The 20,434-nt window shown below is 36.0% G+C and overlaps 1 protein-coding gene across 2 annotated transcripts in view; it reads right to left on the bottom strand.

Annotated features, from left to right (window-relative positions):
* EPHA6 (EPH receptor A6) overlaps positions 1-20,434 on the bottom strand; it is an 876,611-nt gene that overhangs the window by 150,206 nt on the left and 705,971 nt on the right. For both annotated transcript variants that reach the window (XM_053918286.1, XM_053918285.1), the window contains exon 13: positions 16,449-16,510. In XM_053918286.1, coding sequence (XP_053774261.1) covers positions 16,449-16,510 — 62 coding nt within the window. The remainder of the gene's footprint in view (positions 1-16,448; positions 16,511-20,434) is intronic.

Raw genomic sequence — 20,434 nt, 5'->3', positions numbered from 1 at the left:
CATGAAAATCTCTAAAGAATCTGCTTCCCATAGAACATAACCTGTCTGTAGATAGATACAGAAAATCTCTTTTTCTATCATCTATTATGTATCTATCTATCATCTATAAAATGTGGGCTTGATGAAAGAGAAGCTCCCAAAATAGTTCTATATATATTTTTGAAACTCATACCTCAATTGTTGCCACATTATTCTAGGGGAAAAATAGGTAACATTCTTTAAACTCTACAAACCAGTCACAATTATTTGCTCTTTACTGGTATTATCTCATTTAATCCTTGTACCAACTCTGTGATACATATAAGTGTAGTTTTTATCTTCATCTTATAGCTAATCAAACTGAAGCACAACAAGATTTAATAACTTTGTACTTATAAAGTCAGGATTTGAATCCAGGCAATCTAATTCCAGAGCCTATGTTCTTATTAACTGGAGTTGTCTGAAAAAGAGTTAAACCAAACTTTGCCATAAAGACCCAGTCTAGGCTGGTTTGGGAAGCATAATTTGGCTTAATAAAGCAAGGTATAAAAGGGCTCTGAAACTATTAAACCAAAAACAAACAAATAAACAAATAAGAACATTCTAGATAAACCAAAAAATGATGATTTATTTATCTATGTCTGGTTGAGAGGCACAGTCTCATTTATTCATACTTGAGGTATGGCACAAATCTATTTCTCTATCAATGATGCAACTCTCTCCTTCAAACAAAATCTATATTCTTTCTTCTAGTCCTTGTCAACAGAGCTTCCTCAAATGTGGTTTAGGACATAATGGTTTTCTTGAGTATGGTGGATGGTTAATAAGAGGTGATTGAATTAAGTATCCTTTAATACTATTTTGTAGGGTACCAGTTGCTATTGCTATATTCTTCCTATTGTGTGGTATAAAAAAGACTTCTTTTCTTAAGGTTGGATATGTGTTTTTTCCCTTTTAGAGAGCAATTCTATCACAGCATCCACTATACTGCTGTGTCTTGTGTCAGCACTTGATAAATATTAATTCAAATTGAATTGAATTGTTTATGAGGGGAGGAGAAAAATGTGAGAACACTGAGATTTAATATCTTTGGGCTGCCTACTAGAGATTAATCAAAAAGAAACTATGAATTTTTTAATGACATACAGTTATTTTCCCAGGAAGGCAGATTCGAATGAAAGAAAACGAATGTGGCATATTTACACTGCATCTCAGAGCTTAGTACCAAGAATTCAGTTTGTCTTCATTCTTTTTCTTCACTTCTCAACCTGACTGCTGAGAAACCTGGAGCTTAACCTCCAAATGACAGAAAGGATGAGGCTGATTGGAAGGTGTTTTCTGAAGGTTATACATAATGATGTCTGCTACTTTGAAAATTGCAGAGCTGTACCAGACCCTCTCTCTCTAAGACCCTAGAGCACAGCGTGCGTCAGATCTGAGCAGCCACTGGCACACCACATTGTCTCCACAGTAATGCAAGCTCTCGACCACGGTTGTCAAGGCTACGCCTTCTAAGTTGTGCCCCATGGACACTTTAAACCTCTCTGCATTCATTCATCTTAGGCTGACCTCAAGTACTCAGCCTGTACTTAGGACAAATGTAGTATTTGACTGCTATGCTGTCTTCACGCCATCATATTATTGTTGAACAACATTGAAAAGGAATACATGTATTTTTCAATATAATAAATGTACTTAACAACAAATATATTCTGTGAAACACAAATATCACCCTGCCACTCATTCGTTTAAAACCCTTTAATGACTGAATAAAGTATAGTATTCAATACAAAGTTATGACCCTTGCTCCTGTCTCTAGTTTTATAACCTTATTCTGATTTAATTTTTTGTGTTTACTTCTCACCTACAACTATTTCATATTTAATGTACTTTGCTTATTTAGTTTCCTCTTCCAGGAATACTCTTCTAGTCTTCTGTCACTGGAGTTTTTTGTGATAAGTACCCTCTCTTTTAGGAGGTCCTTGCTGAATCCCCAAGTCTTTTCTTTCAACAGTACTACAAGCCACTTATTGCTTAAATTGCTGGAGTCAAAGTGGGAAGCAACTGGAAAGGTACTTGCTCCAGTTGTACTTACATTTAATTAGAGGCAGGGAGACAGAAAAGAAATAGGTAAAAAAATAAATGAGATACTTTCAAATAAAGAGAAACTATAAAATAAAAAATAAATAAAATGTGTATGAAAGGGAATGAATGACATGTTGGAGCCTGTGACTAGTTTCCAGCTGTACAAATGACTTAAGTCAGGAATGAGTTTGGCATGCTGAGGAAATGAAAGCCAATGAGGCCAGAACTTGTTGAGAGGAAAGAGAGAGTGGGGGGAGGAGGGGAGGGAGACAGAGAGAGAGACAGAGAGAGAGAGAGGGAGATGAGGTAGGGTCTTGTGAACCAGGGTGAAGAGTTTGAAATCTATGCTAAAAGTAATGAGAAGTTAGAGAAGAACTTTAGTTGGGGAGTGATATATACATTCTGACTTGTATATGGAGAATGGAAGCAGAGAGATCAATTTGGAAGCTATTAGAGTCACGCAGGAGAGAGAAACTGGTAGCTTAAATTGAGTTTGAGATCTATTTTAGGGGCATGAATAGCAAGACCTGCAATAGACTGGATGGAGGGGGAGATGGATCAGGAAAGTGGAGAAATAAAGATGGACCAAGTTTCTCTCTTTAACCCCTCAAAGCATCCTGTCTACACCAACACTGGATAAAACCACGTGTGTATGTGTTCGTCTCTCCCACGGTTTTGAACATAATCTCATCCAGGGCAATGAGCATATCTTGTCTTATTTATCTTTGAAATCTCAGGGCCTAGCATCATGCTTGGCACACAGTAGGTATTTGACAGATATTCTCTGGATTGAATTGAATTAAATTTATTTTTCTCTTGATGGAGTGGAGTACTTCAAGCTTTTAGTCAGTAGTTAGTCTTGAAGTACTTTTCATGGTAAGTTAAATTTACTGTAAGAGATTCCTTGAGAAAATCATGAGTAAATACAAAGTATTTAGTATACTTGCAACCATCTTCATTTCTGAGGGCAAGACTCTGGTGTGAATCTAATTTTGACCACCAAATTCTTATATTTTTGCTGCAGAGTAAAGAAAAGGGGGCTAAGCGTGTCCTCCAGACTTCTGCTATATTTCTTTCTAGGTCTTCACTGGAGAATCATAGCAACGTGGAGCCCACCACCAACAGCCTTGCTAAGTAGGAAGGGTCTGTGCACCACAGTATAAACTACAGCCTTCAGACCTTCTTGTTGAAAAATGTGCACTGCTCCTTGGTATAGAGTAAATAATTATAATGTTTCAGTGCCTTGAAAATGTTAAAAATAAGTGATAACACTACACCCAGTAGATGGTAAATTACTATTCTAGAGAAAAATTAATAAAAACTTTACATCACCATTTAACAAACATTTATAGAGAATCCAATTCATTATACAGTATCTTAGTTGCAATAAATAAATCATCTTTCAAAGATTCCTCACAAATTTGGTGCAATAAACACTATCGGATAATGACAATTAATGCTCTAAAATGAAGAATGAGAAAGTTTGGTTCATATGTATGTCAAAATACTTTTTTTGTTTCACTAACCATGAGTTACAAAATATGGCACCAAGCTTTCAAAACAGAACGACAAGAATAGAAGGGTTAGCTGCAGCCTCGTGAAATTATTGCTTCCGAATGCTGACTTGAGCTATAAAATAGCTGTGCAGGAAATGTAACTTACTAAGCAGCTTACAAAAGATCAAGGTATATGAACATTGGACACTTTATAAGCCTCTCGTTCCCCCTAATTTCGTGTTGGCTAGAGGCCTTTCTGAGAAAACTAGATGTTGTCTGCAATGCAATTGGTCTGTAAGGGACAAAAGATGAGAATCTATTAAGAGCTACAACAACAGAGAGAAGCTAACTTTTGTGCCCCGAATTGTTTCTTTGTGCAGAAGTATCCTCCCTACAGTGTCTGTTTGTTCTCACTTCTTTTTGTTTTTCTGTCTGAAATTCCATTATTAAAATTCTATTTGGGCCAAATTCATAGAATTAAAGACTATGGGGAGGGGGATATGGGGAAGTTACTAACAGGAATAGTTTCAGCTAAACAAGATGAATAAGCGTTAGAGATCTGCTGGACGACACTTCACCTGTATTCAACAACACTGCATCATACACTTGAAAATTTGTCAAGAGAGTAGATATTATGTTACATGCTACTATCAGAATAAAATAAAATAAGCTATATTTGGGCTTATAAATTCATATAAAAGACGCAAAATATTATGAAGAGATTAAAGCAGTATTTGTGAATCACATACTAGTATGAATTAGTCTAACCTAATATCCAGCTAAGACCTATGACAAATAAGAAAAGGAAGCTTAGATTTAAGCTGTGGTAAGGGTCTAGTTTATAGGTCTTTGAGGTGGAAAATGGCCCAGACAGAAGAGAACATGAAGAACGGAGTGAATGCCACAGAAAAATGGCCTTTACAAAAATTTGAAAGAAATTCCTGGCCCCTTTTGTATTGGAAGCTACATCCTTTAGCGGTAGTCTGTGTTAAAGAGGCTTTTATAGGTCTGCCTAGGGATTTAAGAAATATCTTTAAAGGAAATATGTATGGGAAAATGCATTCTGAGTTCTTGACAATTGATTTGTAAGTGACTTTACAGAAAACAGTCCTTGGGGAATTCCATTAAGTTAAAAGTTAAAATTCAGTTTTTCTATGTTTCTAAATCAGAAAGTTGTCTATCTTATAACTTTTTTAAATGGTCCTGAATTTGAAAAAAAAATGGCTAAGATTATTTACAGATTTGAAAAGACCAAATCATTCTTTTTATTTTTTAAAAGATTTTATTTATTTATTTTAACAGAGGGGAAGGAAGGAGACAGAGAGGGAAACATCAATGTGTAGTTGTCTATGATGCGCCCCCTACTGGGAACCTGGCCTGTGGGCCAGGCATTGCTCTTCCTGGGAATTGAACTGGCGACCCTTTGGTTCGCAAACTGGCACTCAATCCACTGAGCCTCACCAGCCAGAGTCATTCTTGTTTCAAGATAACCATTGAACAAGTAAGAGTCAATATGTCTTTTTTACCTAGTCTTGGTTCTTGGGGCCTCCTCACTTGAAAATCTTATCATAATTTCCTGTAGAATATTTACTAAACCTTTCAAGGCTTTTCTTTTGTAGTCATCATGGATTTGGACTTAAACTTGGCAGAGTTTTATTTCAGTTATAGAAGGGAGAGGCCACCAAATATAAGAAATTTCAACCATAAGGAAACTAAAAAATGTCATTTACAATATACCTAAAAATTCTAGGGAAAAAAGTAGATGGGGATTTGTGAAACATGACAGTTGGGTTTCAGAATTACATTTTAAGAGTTTAAAGTGAACCTGAATATAATATAGCTTGGAAAGCTTGCTACTGAATTTGATTGTTTTTTGCTTAGATTGTATGAAGGTAATCGACTCCAGCTACTATGTGCTGCATTTAAATAAAGCCAAAAATAAAAATACCCCCCCCAAACTGAACAACAACACCTTTTTTGTGTGGCATTTAGGGCAGGGCGACACAGTCTGGATGAAGCATCATTAGCGGACATCAGAATTACCTGTGGAAGTTTTTGCAAAATAAACTTGCTTATAAGTCTGCCTATGTATTTTGTGAAATCTCTCTAGGATGGTGATTTTGCTTTACAGATGTGGGTGAGAACCACTAGTTTCAAGTTCTATAAATTCAAAATTTCTAGTACGGTCCAACAGGGAATGTAGAAATAACCATAGAAGAATTCAGGAAAATGCATAGAATTTCTCTATTCATCACTATAATTACAAATTACATACCAATTAAAAAATCAATGTAAACCCCTGTATACAAAAGGAGAATTAATAAGGAAAATAAGACAATCCAATTTTATGGTATCAGGTGCTACAAATGGTACAACCTATTTATTGTACTAAAACATTTAAAAAGATAAATTCAAGCTATTGAGAGTTAGTAACGTCTACTTTAAAAATAGAAAGTTCAGCCGACCTATTCTGGGTTCCAGGCACACCCTGCTTTCATGTATTGAGGTGCGTGCCATCACACTAGTTGTAGATTAGTATCTGGCATTAAGCTGGCACAAGCATGATAAATAATAATAGTCTACATGAGGTTGCACTTTGTTTTCTGAAAATATAATTAAGGGGATGTAATTCAACTATAACTTTTATGTTTTAAAAATAGGTATTGGTGGGCAAATGAAGCTTCATGTCTTTTTAGTGCTGAATATAAAATGAACTTAATGTAGTTTAATTTTGCTCTTGTATACCAGCACAAACATAACTCCATACAACAGAATTCACAAGAAAAGTGGGCTAATAAAATACAGCTCTCATTATTAATATATAACTAGCATAAGGTAAGATGCCATCTTTACTAGATTTATAATTTGAGCACATAAATATTTAAAAGATCCCTTTAATTTTTTAAATTAATATTTGCTTTGCATTTGTTCAGGGAAACTCTTCAGATGACTCACAGTGCTTTTGAAATGATAAGATGCATTTATATGTATTATTTAAATACTCATATTTCTGAGGTGCATCTAGATTATTTTTAATGGTGAAAATTAAAACTATTTTTAGCCACTAGAAAAAACAGACCAGGAAATAACACCAAAAACTAATTTAAAACTCTTGGCAACATCTTCTGAAGTATAATAATAATAATAATAATAATAAACACTATGAAGACTTTCATATATGCCAGACATTATTCTAGGTCTATTAGCGATTTTATATTATAATAATCACAACATCTGTAGGAAGTAGTTACTGCCTATTATTAACCTTAGTTTGTAGATAACATTTACCCTTGAGTGTTCTATTTCACTTATACACTTCATCTAATCGACCAGCAAGTCCTGTTGGCTCTAATTTCAAAATACAACACAGAATCCACCATTTCCTTCAACCAACTGCAGCTGTCCTCATCTTAGCCCCTTTCTTAGTCATTTTCTTCCCTGTGTCACTGCAAAGCCTTGTCATCTCCCTGCACTCTTCTGCACCTCCACATAGGCTGCTCTCAACACAGCAGCCAGAGCACACCCCTTTAAAGAATAGATCCTGTTGTGTCTCTACTCCAAACCCTAAAATAGCTTCCCATCTTATCTAGAAAAAACTCCAAGTGCAGCCAAGTCTGAGAACCATTTTCTTCCAAGATTTGAATCCTTGTCTGCATCCATTAGCTGTCTAACTTATCTCTACCACCTTCCCCCTTAGTACACTCTTCTAGCCATCACGAGAGGGTGACTACATATTTTATTACATTAACTGCAGAGTAAAAGGGTTACTATTAATGACTATGAAGAGATGGCAAGCACAAATCAGCACTGTCTTAGGCAATAAGCATACAGTCTGAGAGCATAAGGACTTAATTTACAGTTCCATGGGTATAAAATGCTCCGACCTCAGGGCATTGGCACTTGCTCTTCTAACTCTTTGGAATATTTTCCTCAGGTTCCACTTGGTGTGCTCCCTCATTTTCTTCCATTTTTACACATATGCCAGTTTCCATGAGACCTCCCTGTCCTCTCAATTTAACACTGAAACCCAATCTCACTCCCACCTCTACTTCCCCTGCTATGTTTGACTCCCCTCCCTAATGTGCCATATATTTTGCTGAATTAATTTTTCTTCCCACTAGATTTTTTATTTTTATTTTGTTCACTTTTGTATTCCAAGCTCCAGAACAGCACCTGACCTACTATATATAGTCTGTGAACATATATTTGTGCAAAAAAAATGAATGCATGGTTACCAGCAGTTTAACATGGGGCAAGTTATCTAATTTACTTTGCCTCAGTTTCTACACTGGTAAAATGGGGATAATAATAACATCTATCCCATAATGTCTAATAATCACTAGATGAGTTATTACATGGAGTTGAAATAATGCCTGACTCATAAAGAGCACACACAAAAGTTATCTACATTGGTTAATTAAAGATATTCATCTTCATTTTTGCTTCAGCCACTGATTCTTAGGTTCACACCAGATACTGTCATCTCTAAAACTGCTTCACTTCAGAAATCTTAAATATCAATCTAGTGCATTGGTAAGCTGGCCCTGATTTACAGTATTTGCCAATTTCTGTGGTGCAAATACTCCCATCATGACCAATTTCAGCTATTAACAGTTTAACAACCAGCTCCCAAGATTTCCAACTATTTAATAATTCTCTCTTGCAAACCGGCATAATTTGGCTCTAACAAACCATTGCCAATATACTGCTTTCTAACCACATTCTTCTTTTCTTTGCATTCTCTCACCCTCACATATAGCTACTTCCTCTTTTACATAATAAAACCTTCCAGGACATAAAATTTCTATTTATTTAAAGCCTATAGAATGGCTATCATCAATAAATTAACAGACAAGTGCTGGCGAGGATGTGGAGAAAGGGGAACCCTTTTGCGCTTTTGGTGGGAATGCAGACTGGTGTAGCCACTGTGGAGAGCAATATAGAGATACCTCAAAAAAATTAAAAATGGATCTGCCTTTTGACCCAGCAATCCCACTTCTGGGAATATATCCAAAGGAACCCAAAACATATTCAAAAGAATATAATCACCCCTATGTTCAATGTAGTATTATTTATAATTGGCAAGACATGGAAGCAGCCCAAGTGTCCATCAGTAGATGAGTGCACAAAACACCTATGGGATATTTACACAATGGAATACTACTCATCTGTTAAAAAGAAGAAAATTTTTCCATTTGTAACAGCATGGATGGACTTGAAGAACATTATGCTACGTGAAATAAACAGTCAGAGAAAGACAAATTTCATATGATTTCACTCATATGTGGAATCTAATGAACAAACATGAATCAACAAGCAAAATAGAGACAGACTCATACATAGAGCACATGCCAGCTAGTGGTGGGGAGGAGGTTGGGGGTGGAGGGATTGAGCAAAAAGAAAAAAGGACTCCTGGACATGGACAACAGTGAGGTGATTGCTGGGAAGAGGGGGATATAGGAGTACTAAATGGTAATGGAAAAAATACAATAAAAATAAGTTCATTATTAATTAAAAAATAAAGCCTATCAGTCTTTATTTCCTTCTTTATCTAGCCGGGATTCACCAGTTGCTCACCTGAAAGAGTCTTTCGCCACCACCCCAATTCCACTTTAGTTCTCTTGTTTTTCCATTGTACCTGCTCTACAGACAGTACTGTGTCCTGTCTCCATTCTGACATTTGGGGGGTGAGTGTTTCTGCAAAAGCCGCGGGAGCATGCACACCGCTGCCAGAGCACACTCAGCTCTCCAGCATCAGCAGGATGTCAGCATGACTGGTTAGTGATGCTGCTTTTTCCACGAGCACAGACGGGGCCTGGCATGAGTGCAGGAAGAGCGCATGTAACAAATAATAAAAATTATTGGGTCAGCAGTCCAGAAGATCCTCTTCCTGGACACCTAATTTGCATATTATTAAAAACCTTGGTAAAGATTTTTAGTTGTTCTTTTTAGGGCCCAGAAGAAAACTGTTTTCTTGAAGTAGAACCTGCTCTTAATGATCTGACTCTTTTCCTGATCAGCTACTTTTTTTTTTTATTCCAGCAATTATTCTATACATTCACTTTAAATGAAAGTTTGTCCTCAAACTCCCACGTACACTGTCTTCTTACTTCAGGTAGAAAGGCAACATCACCTGGTATTACTTCCTTCAGTTTAATACCTATTCCTTGTAAATCTCTCTAGATGCATAATACACGGTCCCTTCAGTCTTGGAAGATGTGTGCAGCCTTCTGGTGCTCAAGGTCAGTCCTCCACCAGGGTTCTTGACTTTGTAGCTTCCAATCTCCTAAGAAGTTGTGCTTTACCAGTGTGTTTTCTTTGATTCCCTATCCCTTAGTGTATAAATTGTCCAAATTTTTTTCTATCTTAAAAGATACTATTGATTTTTCTTTTATTCTCTACTAGTATCTGATTTCTCTCTTCTTGCCTTGCTATCTCACTCACTTTTTCCCTAAAAAAGATCTCCACCTACCACATCCTATTGATCTTTCATTCTCATTTTGCCCTCTGTAGTCTGGCTTCTGCCTGAAATCATTAAAAATGCTCTTGTTGAGATCACTGAGGACCCCTTAAGTGCTAAATCCCAAGGATGCTTTTCAGTTTCTGTCTTTTGGTTTCTCTTCTGCATTTGATACAATTGCTTAATCTTATCCTGCCTGAAATGCTCTATTCTTACAGGTGTGGGACTCCATGTCCTCATCTTCCTCCCTGCTCCTCTCTGACATCTAATTCTTAGCTGCCTTGGCAGTTGCCATCCCGCTGTCACCTCAGGTTGACATGCCACAGAGTAACAGCCTTGCTCAATCAACTCCTTTCCTTTTTCCAACTTCTTCCTGGGAAATATCATGGTTTGGCTTCAATAGCTATGTTTATGTTACTGATTCCCAGATCTTTATCTTTAGTAAAGATTTTCCCAGTGAGCTTCAGATTTATATTCTAATTGCTGTCTGGACATTTTCACTGCATGTTCCTTAGGCGTCCCAAAGTGTGACACGACACATATCAAACTCATCATCTTCTCTCAACTACCAGCCTCTGCCAAAATGAAGACGCCGTTCCTGTTCTGCATCTTCATTTCGGTCGGTGGCACCAGCTTCCACACATTGTTTTTGCTTCCAAGCATCCTTTCTTAAGCATGTCTTGAGCTATGGTTTCCTTTTTTAAAAAAATTTTATTTTATTCTTGTTTATTCTATTACAGTTGTCCCAATTTTCACCCCTTTGCCTTCCTCCATCCCCACGGTCTCCTTACTCAATCTGATCTTGTTTGCATTTGTCTTTATTAATTTCTCCCTTTTTATATGTATGATTTATAGATGACACTCCTTCCTTGCTCACGCGATTGTGCTGTGTAAATCATGTGTGTGAATCTTTTCTGTCACGTCGGAGGGTCGGAGGCTGTACAATATAACTTCTTGAACTGAAACCTATGGTATTATGCTTTTGTATAACTGAGTTTTATGATATAACAAACAAATCATATTCAACAAATGTTATAAAATAAAGGGATAACTTTTTATGGTTGACATGTGATATCTCAAAATTTCAAAATATTTAGGACTATTTTTGTAACTGATTGCTAGTTAATATTATTATAAAAATGCAGGTCAAAAGACTTAGGGACAAGCAGTTAGGTAAATGTCACAAAAAGTGTTTGTGAAATCCACATGTACTGAGGAAAAAGAACAAACAGAAACGACAGTCAAATTTGCATTAGGAACTAAGTGCAATTGGAAAAGGTAGGAATATCTGCACATTAGTAGGGTCAGAATTTCCAGGCAGCCAGCCTGCTGGTCCATTTCATATTAAAATGAAAAGCAAGTACATAGTGACATACCCACCCACGCCCCTCCTCCACACACACACACACATGCACATGTGTGCATGCACACAATTACTCACACACATACACATGTATCCACACCATCCCTGCCAATATACATCTGGAGGAATGTCCATAAGAATCCAAAACAGTATAAGATTTGTGAATCCACTGCAGTATCACAGACAGCTGCCGCCACCACTGGCACTAGGTTGTAATCTTGTATTTTGTTTTCCTACCACCCTTTCACATAAAACAGAAATTGAAGTGATTTCGAAGTAGTGTGGGAGACCGAAGGGAAATCTTCTCCGCCTCCAGTAAGCACGGAGTGCCATTAACCAGTCATGGATGTCTTCCCTGCCACGCGATGCACTTAGCCACTTCCTTTTTCTGTGCTCACAGAAGCTGCAATTATCAAATTCTACAGCAGCAGTTTGAAAAATGACTTTGCTTTTGAGAATTTATGGGATATATATATATATATATATATATATATATAGTTTTTATTTCTGCTTGCATGGAACGTTGAGTGTCTGCTGTTGACATAAAGTTTATAAAGCACTTTGAAGTTCGGGGATAAAAGAGATGGCTACAAAGGAGTGTCAGAATATTAATGAAGGGTAAAAACAGAGTGTTTGGCCCTATTCTCTGTCCCCCGCTTTCTTTTAATAGAAATTCTGTGTGCAGAGGGAACACATACATGGGAGATGGCAATGGACTTATAAGAAGTACATAATAAGTAATTTAATAAAAAGTAGAATTCATACTGTATGAGAACATGGCTCTTTGAGTTGGAGATGAGTTTGAATCCTCACTCTACCCCTTACAATGTGTTAGGCATTACTCTATAAACGTTACAACAATCAACTAATACATCCTTTAACATTTGTATGGGGTAAATGCTGCTAATGTTCCTATTTTAGAGATGAGGTAACAGAGGCACAGATAAGTTAGTCACTTGCCCAAGTCACAAGGTCACACAGCAGTGAGCGGCAGAGCCAAGATGAGCCGAGAAAGTATGTTAAAAGTTCTCATAGTAGTGTAATGGCGGCCACCACCAATTGAAAATGTACTCTTTCCCAGACTCTGCGGTGGCTTATATACATGATGCATAAAAGCGCAAAAATATTGGTGTTCAAGTTTTAAATGATGAAATCTGTCATTTATAAATATGTAATAGGATGTTTATAGGTAAATATTTTATTTATAATATATTATCTTTAAAAAATTATTTTAATTAATTCATAATTTGGCAGGATAAAAAGTATATCTGAAGCTTACATTTCTCTCTTAATTTGCTTGTGGCAGTCATTTCATCCAATTTTCAGTAGCAATTTAGATTGGGTATGTGCTATATTATTTGCCATTATATTTATCTCTAGGATATAGCTGATATAAATATAAAAACCTCTTCGAAACATCACTAGATGATAATGTATATCTGATAAAAATGAGTTTTTGGATAAATATAATGGACGGGCAGGAGTATATCTGTATTTCAGGCACCACAGGTGATCCTGATAAATTATTCTAAAATAATCTGGCACATTTATGGGAGAATGAATATTAGCTATCAAATAACATGTTATAGCTGAGAAGGGCTGTAGAAAAAACCAAATAGTTCAGATCCTTGAACACCTATGAATTTCATTTTGCTTTGTGTGGGGAGTATTGCTTTATAATAACTTGACAGTTCTGCTGAATTCAGCTTCTGGCATTCAATCTGGACACCAGGTCCAGTCATGGTATAAATGGTCATCACTGCTAATATTGAAAGCAGTTCCAAGAACAGAGTATGGGATCAAGAAAAACAAATGAAAATGAGATCCAGAGAGAAAGGTGAGATACACACACAACTTGTCTAAAATAACATGGAGCAAAACATGAAGTGAAGAAACAATGCTTGAAATGGTTTATTCTCATACAAATAAAGGAGAAAGAGACACAGCCCATTTCAAATGGCCAAAGTCCAGTCAGTTTATAAGTCAGAAAAATGGCTATGTCTCTGTGGATAGATATATTTTAAAGACTACAGTGACATTCAAATGTGTGACCTCTGCTGGGGATGAAAAATGTTGACCTTATGATTATTTTTCATATATTTTTACTATTAATGAATATTTTTATTGCCTCTGATGGCTTTTTAAATGTTAAACATATTATAAATGTATTTAAAACTATAACTTCGTGGTGCCTTCTCAGCTCTTTCTGCACCGCCACAGGCACACTCACTTCATTGTGCTTCACAGACACTGCTTTCTGCAAGCGGCAGGCTTGTGGGAACCCTTTGACAGGCAGGTCTGCTGGCACCTGCTGTCCAACAGCATTTCACACTGCATGTCCTTGTGTCATGTATTGGTAATTCTGGCCGTATTTCAGACATTTTTATTATTTTTATATTTGTTACGGTGACCTGTGATCAGTGATCTTAATGTTACTATTGTAATTGCTTTGGGGTGTCATGATGAGTGAACTTAATAAATGTTGTGTGTGTTCCTACTGCTCCTTCAATCAGGTGTCCCTCATTTTTCTGTCTCTCTCTCTTTCCCCCTCCCCACCCTTATCTCTCTCTCTGTCTCTCTCTCCCCTTGGCCTTCCTTATTCATTTTGACACAACGATATTGAAATTGGGCCAATCACTAACCCTACCATGGCCTCTTAAGCGTTCAAGTGAAAAGAAGAGTTGCATGTCTCTCACTTTAAATCAAGAGCCAGAGATGCTTTAGTGAGGAAGGCACGTCAAAAGTAGAGAAACGCTGAAATCTAGGCTTGGGCCAGGTATACAAGTTGTGAATTTACAGGCAAAGTTCTTGAAGAACATTAAAAGTGCTACTCCAGTGAACACATGAGTAATAAGAAAGGGAAACAGCTTTATTGTTGACATGAAGAAAAGTTTTAGTGAACTGGATGGAAGATCAAACTAGCCCAATATTCCCTTAAACTGAAGCCCAATACAAAGCAAGGGCTGAGAGAGGTGTGGAAGCTGCAAAGAAAAGTTTGAAGCTGTCAAAAGTTGGTTCATGAGGTTTAAGGAAAGAAGCCATCCTAAGAACATAAAAGTGCAAGGCGAAGTAGCAAGTGCTGATGAAGAACCTGCAGCAAGTTATCTAGAAGATCTAGCTAAGATCACAGTGAAGGTAGCTGCACTAAACAACAGATTGTCAAGGCAGATGAAATAGCCTTCTACAACTTTCACAGCTACAGAGGAGTCAATGCCTGGCTTCACAGCATTAAAGGAAAGGGGACTCTCTTGTTAGGGGCTAGTGCGCTAGTGACTTTAATTTGAAGGCAAAGCTCATTTTCCATGGCATAAACCCTACAACCCTTAAGAATTATGCTAAATCTTCCCTGCCTGTGCTTTGTAAATGGAAGAACGAAGCCTGGAAGACAGCACATCTGTTTACAACATGCTTTATTGAATATTTTAAGCCTACTGTTGAGACCCAATGCTCAGAAAAAAAAATTCTTTCAAAATATTACTACTCACTGACAATGTATCTGGTCACCCAAGAGCTTTGGAGATGTATAATGAGATTAATGTTTTTATGCCTGCTAACACAACACTCATTCTTCAGCCTATGGCTCAAGGCGTCCTTTCCACTTTCAAGTTTTATTATTTGAGAAATACATTTCATATGGCTATTGCTGCCATAGATAGTGATTCCTCAGATATATCTGGGCAAAGTCCATTGAAAACCTTCTGGGAAGGATTCACCTTTCTAGATGTCATTAAGATCACTCATGATTTATGGGAAGACATCAGAATATCAAAATTAAAAGGAATTAGAAAGAAGTTGATTCCAACCCTCATGGATGACGTGAGGGTTCAAGACTTCAGTGGAGGAAGTAACTGCAGATGTGGTGGAACCAGAACTAGAAGTGGAGCCTGATGATGTGACTGAATTCTCACGATAAGACTTTAATGGCTGGGGAGTTGCTCCTAATAGATGAGCAAAAGTGTTTTCTTGAGATGGAATCTGCTCCTGGTGAAGATGCTGCAAAGACTGTAAAAATGACAAGGATGTAGAATAGTATGCAAATTTAGTTGATAAAGCAGTAGCAGGTTTTGAGAGGATGGGCTCCAATGTTCAAAGATGGTCTATGGGTAAAATGCTATCAAACAGCATCACATGCTACAGAAAAATTGTTTGTGAAAGGAAGAGTCAATTGATGTGGCAAACTTCATTGTTGTCTTACTTGATGAAATTGCCACATCCCCCCCAACCTTCAGAAACTATCATTGTGATCAGTCAGCAGTCACCAACCTTGAGACAAGACCAGCAAAAAGATTATGATGCTGAAGGCTCAGATGATGCTTAGCACTTTTTTAGCATATAGCATTTTTAAAATTAAGGTATGTATACTGTTTTTGTAAACATAATGATATTGCACTCTTAACAGACTATGGTATAGTGTAAACATAACTTTTATATGCACTTGGAAAAAATTGTGTGGTTTGCTTTATTGTGAGGGTCTGGAACTGAATCCACCTTATCTCCAAGGTATGCATGTAAATAAAACAAATGATTTTTATATATGCCATACATATAAGGAAAAGTCACTTTAAAAAGTACTTTAAAATTTTTTATTCTAGAACAAATCTCTGCTAGACTTTTATTCTTTTTAATTTTGCTTTCCAATAGTCAGCCAAATTTCTGATATCAATCTGAGTCATTACTGATCAGTACACATCAGTTGAAAGGGTTCAGCATTATAGATAATGCATAAAATATACTAAATGGTTAAGTTTGATAAAGCAAAATAAATGGCTATGTGAAGTAACTAAGTTTCATTCAAACTCATTCTTTATAACATCATTTGAAATATTAACATGGCAAGTAAATTTATAAGAGAAAGCAATTACATTATTATGTGTATATTCTCCCCTCTTAGTAACAGTTAGTAATATATCACAGTCTCAGGGAAATGCACCCTAGAGAAAGTGTTGCTATTCTTCATTTAAAAAAATCCCTGAATCACATTATGCAAAAATTAATTTATGATAAATGATTTAAATCTAGAACTCAAAATAGCTTATTCAAATGCCTTTAGAAAAAAATACCTCACCCGCAAAAAGGAGTCTAGGGACCCATTCTCCATGTATTCCACCACGATCATCACTGGTCGGCCTGCAGAGAGAGCACGAGAACACATGGGATCAGAGCACTCGGAGAGCCCTGCGCTGCACTTAGAGATTTCCAGCTGTGGCAGCTAAATTATTTGTATTTTATTAATAGGAATTTCATTTTCTTACACGTTGCTATAAAAGTACTCATTATACACAGGCATCTCTCCATTTCTTTATAGCATTCTCTCTTTTGAGTTCATAAAAAGAACATGAATTACAATTGAATTACAAAAGAATTAAGTACATCCTTTTCTAAAGCCCTGTGATCACTTGTTCATTTAGATTATATTTTTTTGTCCTGAGCTTTTCCTTAAAAGATCATCAACAAGCTAAAGTCAGGGTTATAACAGTTACCAGAGCTTTTTTGACACCTGTGGTATGACTTCTCCTAGGGGTGCAGCAGTTACGGCTGAATTACATTAGACTGAGCATTTCTGAAATATTACTAAGGCAAAGCAGAAAAAGAGAAATTCATAAATTCTCCTTAAGAAATTATAAACCATCAGTTATAATCTGCTTTTAAGGGCTTTAAAGTAGAAAAATGTCAGTGGATTGATGAATGCTACAAAGTTGGTGGGATTTGTAATAATGCTTGATCATCTCTTTATTGGACATAGATTAAATCAACAGAACAATGATGGCAGTACATGAAAAATAAGTAACTCTGATTTCATAGTCTGGTGCAGAAGCTAAAATCAGAAACTAAACATAATTTCTTTTTTATCATATCTATTTGCAATTGTTACGGCTCCTAATGCACCTATTAGGTAGAATATTTGACATAAATAACTTTGATTTGCTTCAAGGTAAAGAATCTATTTGTTCTACCCAATTTCCCAAGTTTAAAAGGTAAACTCATTTCAGATGAAGGGAAAATGTTATTTACCTGAAATAAACATGTATGTATGACACATGTACTTTTTACATCTTTATTTCTTGCTTCTCATTGGAATTTTTAGCAATTTAACCTGCATTGTGCACAGCGTTTTTCCTCGTGAGTACAAAGAAGATCTTGAAAGAAAGTATGTGTACCAGTCATGGAAATACTAGGTCTCATGTAATTCATGTCCCTTTTATGAACTCAAAACCTTGTGAGTTATAAACGGTGATGGTAACAAATTAGTAGATGTCTTCAAATGCTAGATTTTTACAGTTGAATCTATATTTTAAAGCAAGATGTGCTAAAGGTTAAATGTGGTAATAAAGTTCCCAATTTATCATGCATAGAATTAGAACCCAAAGAAGACATTCATTTTGTTGGATTTCTACAATGTTCCTTAAAGTCATTAATTTCACCCAAATACAGATAAGGGTCTTTATCAGAAAATATTGAGGTCAAATGAACTGTCAGCACTATTGTAGTCAGTGACCCAGAAGATCAGGTTTTAAATCTGAAAGTTTGTTATGAACTCTTTTATTTTGCCATTGGTATCAAAGAGCTTAGAGATAGGAGCCTGATGCAAACACTTGGTTAGCATGTAGGGAAAAATAAAAGGTCATCTTAATAATTAAATATAAAAATCTGAGACCAATATTCTGCTTTGAAGTAAAATGAATTATACATGTTAAGGGAAAATGTTGGGTTACTTCAATGACTGCCTGAGTTCTCTGCTCATAGTCAAAACTTTTCAATCTACCTTGGCCATTGTGCTAGAGAAACATATTTTTTAGATTTTATTTATTTATTTTTAGAGGTGGGGAGGGAGAGAGAAAGAGAGGGAGAGAAATATCTCTCTCCATGGTTGCCTCCATGTGCCCCCTACTGGGTACCTGGCCTACAACCCAGGCGTGTGACCTGACTGGGAATCAAACTGGGGACCCTTTGGTTCACAGGCTGGCACTCAATCCACTGAGCCACATCAGCCAGGGCAAGAAATATATTTAGATCTTAAAAATATATTTAAAAAATTTATCCTCTAAGAATGTCAGTCTCATTAGAATAAAAAAGCTTGCAAGCACTTCCCTTATATTGATACATACTATTATTATCCCTATTACACAGATGAGAAACTTGAGGGATAGAAAATTAAACCACTTGCCTAAAGTCAAACCACTGGTAAGGGGGAGTGTCAGGCAGCCTGTCTCAGAATTTAAACTCTCAATCTACATGCCATGTGCCTCACAGACACTATTTATACATCAAAGCTGTAAGGCTCTGTTAGTCAATCCTCATCTTTCTGAATGAGCCTTATCATTTCCTGATCCATCAGTTGTCATTATTGCCTATACCTCTTCATTTCTGTCTCCTTCAGCCTTTCCTTTTGGTATTCCCCCACCAGGATTACCTCCCAACTTGCTTCTCTCCGTAATAATTTCATCTCACAGAACCCCAGAATGTATATACTGCACCTCTCCCTTGAGAATCTCCCACAGTGATATTTTCTACAGTTGCATTCCCATCATGTCTTTGTCTGCACTATGAAATGTGCATGGTTTTATAGTTTTTCTTAACTTCCCATTGATGCTTTGTATCCCTGTTCACTGGGTGTCTCAATGCCACCTCCCATAGCACTGAGCAGAGCAGGTGCTGCAAAGAAACAAGTTGATTTTTCTCATCAGTTTCACCATTCCTAAAAATGTAACCCTGACGTATTTCAGCAAGATTCTGATCTACATGAATACAAAGTACTTTGAAATTAGTTCTATTTATAGTTTCTTGGGAGATAGTTTCTGCAACTCTAAAATTCATTACTGACAAGTTTAATCTTCTCATTAAAGACAATAAGGAATCAAAGCAAGACTCCCTAGGTTTCTTGTGAATTAGAAGTTTCACACCTGAACTCTGCATCTTTTGTATTTTGTCCAGTAGCATCAACTGAGAACAGCTGTTACCAGACTAAAGAATTTTTTTTTTTTTTAGAATACTGCTGGCATCTAACCTATAATTTGTTTCCTAGTGGTTTCTGATAGGGAAGTTAGTTTCACTATAAAGATTCAAAGCAACTTCACAGTTCATGATTACATTTTATAATCAAGGAAATAGATAAGTCTAAGGGAAATTACAGAAGTTAGGATAGTATTCTTTAAATACTTGATTAGGTGGGAGAATTCATTGGTAACAGTGCTATTTTAGTCTTATTTTTTAATATGTAAAAATTATATGTTGCACTATTGCTCTTGGAAAGTGTATTTGGAGGTGATTAATGCTGCTTTTTACATTTTCAAAATATTTCACTTAATTTCAATTTTTACAATTTTAGCCACTTACTCCAAGATCCTCATCACAGAAGTGACTTAGTATTGGCACTGTACTGAAATCAATGGACAAACTCTAGCATTCTTGAGTCAGTCAAGTCTCAAAATCCACAGATCTTTTTTAGCAGTCTCATCAATTTGATTTAAGAAATCTTCAAAAATATTTCTACAAATCATCAAGAAGTGATTTTCTTTGTTTTTCCCTAACTAGCCCAGAAAAGGTTATAGGTGTTTTATTTATTTTTAAGAGTGTATTTTGATTTTATTTTTTCTGTTATCATAAATCAAGATCTTGTAAGAAATCATGTATTTATACTTTGAACACAACTGATCATAAGATCCCATGTCATTTTTTTTCTGTTGTAAGAACAATTGTTTTCTTTAATTGGAACTTTTATGAACTATTTACTAATAAATCTTTCTCAAATTGGCAACTTCCCAATAATTAAATAATTTAATATAGATGGTATTAAGAAACCATATGATGATAAGACTATACTTTTCTTGTGCTATTGTTAAAGCAAACAAAAGAAAGTCATTCTTTAAATCTTGGGGAAAATATTTTCTGAGCAAAATACTGTTTTTCTTTTTTGCTTCAGTGATGATTTGTGAAAGAAGGGGATTATAGAGATTTAATATTTTCATATAAGTAATGAGTTTGTGCTAGATGTATTGAAGTATTTTGTATCAGTTTAGCAATTTCTAATGTACAGTCAGTAATATCAAGAAT

Source organism: Desmodus rotundus, chromosome 2, assembly GCF_022682495.2.
Source record: "Desmodus rotundus isolate HL8 chromosome 2, HLdesRot8A.1, whole genome shotgun sequence".
NCBI lineage: Eukaryota > Metazoa > Chordata > Mammalia > Chiroptera > Phyllostomidae > Desmodus > Desmodus rotundus.
This window is presented reverse-complemented; position numbering and strand designations above follow the sequence as displayed.